This window comes from Myotis davidii, unplaced genomic scaffold (assembly GCF_000327345.1).
Source record: "Myotis davidii unplaced genomic scaffold, ASM32734v1 scaffold701, whole genome shotgun sequence".
Lineage (NCBI taxonomy): Eukaryota > Metazoa > Chordata > Mammalia > Chiroptera > Vespertilionidae > Myotis > Myotis davidii.
This window is the reverse complement of record NW_006291552.1, coordinates 22090-25402: the sequence shown is the minus strand read 5'-3', so window position 1 is coordinate 25402 and position 3313 is coordinate 22090. Positions and strand designations below refer to the sequence as shown.

General features: G+C 46.9%; 1 protein-coding gene across 2 annotated transcripts in view; it reads right to left on the bottom strand.

Annotated features, from left to right (window-relative positions):
- CRYL1 (crystallin lambda 1) overlaps nucleotides 1-2646 on the bottom strand; it is a 176010-nt gene extending 173364 nt beyond the window's left edge. The window contains exon 1 of one of the 2 annotated variants that reach the window (XM_006765057.2): nucleotides 2391-2646. In XM_006765057.2, coding sequence (XP_006765120.1) covers nucleotides 2391-2431 — 41 coding nt within the window. In that variant the 5' untranslated portion in view covers nucleotides 2432-2646. Of the gene's footprint in view, nucleotides 1-2281; nucleotides 2303-2390 lie in introns of those variants that run through there. The other variant, XM_006765058.2, reaches the window with a different exon arrangement.
- Between the last annotated feature and the right edge of the window lie 667 nt (nucleotides 2647-3313).

Here is a 3313-nt window from a genome sequence, read left to right as displayed (position 1 = left end):
GGGTCAGCCCCTGAGGGGTCCCAGGCTGCGAGAGGGCATAGGCCGGTCTGAGGACCCCCCTCCCCGAGTGCACACATTTTTGTGCACCGGGCCTCTAGTGTATATATAAAAACCCAGAAGTAAAAAATAAATGTAACAAACACGAGAGGGGAAAAGCCTGAAAAAATTATATGAATAGGTGAAAACTAACTTGAAAATAGATTCTACTGCTTTAGTCTAATAACAGCAAATAAGATATAGATCAAAATGGCAGAGATTAAAAAGACTGACAATGCTTCATGTTGGCAAAAAATTTATATTAGCAAAAAATTTAAAACTAACCATCTAATATTCAGGATTGGTTAGTAAATTGGGCACAGATAAAGCAAATATAACAAAATTTTAACAATTTTTGAAAACAGATGGGTGTGTGGGTGTTCTTTTTTCTATACTTTCAACTTTTCTGTGTGTTTGAGAATTTTCATAATAAAAAATTGGGGAGAAATTATAGTCCATGTAACAGGCATTAAAGGCAAAGTTGATTTATTTTTACTGTAAAAGGTTTTATGGCCTGTATTGCCCACATTCCCTTACAGGGCCCACCAATAGCAGAATGCCAACTCCTGGGAACCCACAAGCAACCTTTAACCCCTACTGTCCCTCCTAACTCTAATCAACATGAGGTTTCTGTTTAATAAACTTCACAGTTCTTCAGTTATATGCAGGAATAAGTTTCTCTGTAGATGTGATAAGCCAACAGAAACAAATGCCTGAGGACTCGCCCCAAATGCAAATTTATCTTTAGGATACCCATTTCTACTTCAATTTTTTAAAGTTGTCATTATCAGATTTTCCCTCTTTATGTTCCCTCAGACCTACACTCCTTTCTTATTTTTTCAAATGCACACTTACTCTCTCAAACCCACCATTCTGAAGGGACTCGCCTTGGGGTTCACAGAAAAGCTAAGTGACCCTAAGGAAGAGTGGCCTTCATGAAAAGATCACTGGAGAGGAATTAAAGAGACTCTATTTCTAGCAAGTACTTTTAAGAGGGAGTCAGGTATTGACGGAAAAACAATGACCCAACAGGTTTCTGAAATTGAAATATGTTAGTTTTCAGTCTATTGAAATCCAAGAATGAAACTCAACCAGGTTTTAGGGAATTTAAATGGATGTTTTTGGAATTACCTATGGGACTGGGAGAGAAAGAGAAAGAAAGGGGGAGTGAGGAAAGGGAGGGGAGAGAAAAGGATGAAGGGCCAGAAAGCAATGCTACCCTAGAAGCAGAGATGAGTGTCTGTGAGGTGCTGAGAGTGTGTGAATAGATAGGAATTTCTATCCTGTGCTATGTCCTGTGGTCATTATACTTTGCCATCCCCCACCCCCGCCCCCTAATTCTGACTTCCCAAGCGCAGCTCCTACTCCAAACTGTACTCCTTCCCCCTTGATTAGGTGCAGACAGAACACTACTCCAAGGCAGAGTGGGAGACATACAACACTCCAGCCCTGGACATCAAAAATGCAAGGCAAGCGGAGTCACTTTACCTGGTGCAAAGTGCACTTATATACATTTTTTTTATTATTATTATTCCTTTACCAGGCAGCCACACATACCCATGTGCCTGGAAAGGACAAGGGCACAGTTAATGCCACTGATCTGTGAGCAAAAGAAAGGTGACAAAAGGCATCCTGACTCCTTCCTTTAATAGACTGTAAAACTGATGGGGGAGGGGGAGGATAGGGTAGGCGAACTCCTTAGTGGTATAGAGGTTCACAAAGCCACCCCAAAAAAGGTGCTTCTAACTATCAATAGCAGGTATCACATGCGGATAGTATCCACATATGGGTAGAGTACTATGAGAGCTTACCAATGGTAAGATACACATAAATGCACTTTTAAATAATAGTAACAGGAAATATAAAAGGGATGGGAGCACCAACCATAACAATTTGGATGGAATGTAGGCTGTTAGGCTGACACACCTTAGCAAACTGAAAAAGGCTCATTTCCCCCAAGAATTAGGCATGCCAGATGTGTTCGCCAAGCACGTGTTCCCACCCAGTGGCACGGTGGGGACCAGAACCCGCTCCCACGCCCCGCGAGCATTGGACACTCCCGACTGGGCTCGTCCCATCTCGGTCCCTTACTGGCTGTGGCCTTGGGTCCCTAAACTGCTCAAGCTCGGTTTTCTCTTCCATTAATGGGAGTGGTTAACAACTCAGTTCTGCAGCCAGACTTCATGTTGACCACACGGAACGACTGGCACATTCACTGGAGCTCGGTCGCTGGCGGGCAGCATACCCAGCGAGTCCCCTACTGCGCGCAGCCAGCTCCGTCAGCTTTCCGACCCGCCATGCGTCAGCACCGTTCTCCGCCGCACTTCCCCGCGGGCCCCACGGGCGCCGCTTACCTGCCTACGATGAGCACGGGACCGGCCGCCGAGGTCGCCATGCCGGAGCCGGGCTGGCCTGGAGGCACTGAGGGTCGGAGTAGCCGGTTCTGACTTCGGGTTCGCGGCTATGCGGGGCCCCACGCCAGACGGGCGATGACCCACACCTATTGGCTGCGCTCGGAGTCGCGCAGCCCAGATTGGTTCCGATTGGCTGCGGGTTGGCTAGGGCGGGGCCAGGACTGACGCGCGCCTCGGCCCCGGCAAAGGGCAAGGCAGGGCGAGGCCCGGGACGGAGCCTTGCCCATACCTCTCCTCCTCCCTCCCCGCCCCCCGCCTCGTGCGTAGGGGCGTGGGCAGAGCTGTCCCCCCAAAACCCACTGGAGGGAATGCCAGTGGGAAGCACGGGGACCAGACGCGCCGAGTTCAGTAATTCATTGTTTATTTTTTCAGTTTTTCACCCTCACCCTAAAGTCAGTGTACCTGACCCTTTTGGAACCCAGGAGCAAACAGACCAAAAATAAAGGGCATCCATCACACATCACATGACAGCAGTGTATGTCTACACAGCACACAGTTCTGGAAAGTGCCGCGGTCATCCCATTCAAGGTGATTGCTCCAGTGGAAACACATCCAACACCAGTAGACTCATGACAAATGGAGCTTTTCCTTTATTTGTTTTCCCCAGGCAGAAACATGGAACGAGGGATGTCAGAGGGGAGGCTAAGCTTTAAAGATCCACTTCACAAATTATCAATAACATTTGAAAAGGTGCTCAACTCAAGAAAAGATAAACGAAAAGTACACAACAAACGTAAGTTATCCTTCACCCATCAAATTGGTTAAAATTACAAAGATTGATGATATTCCCACACACTTGAAGGCAGGCATCAACTTCAACAGGCTTTCTGGAGAGAAATATTACAGTATATTGTTGGAAGAGC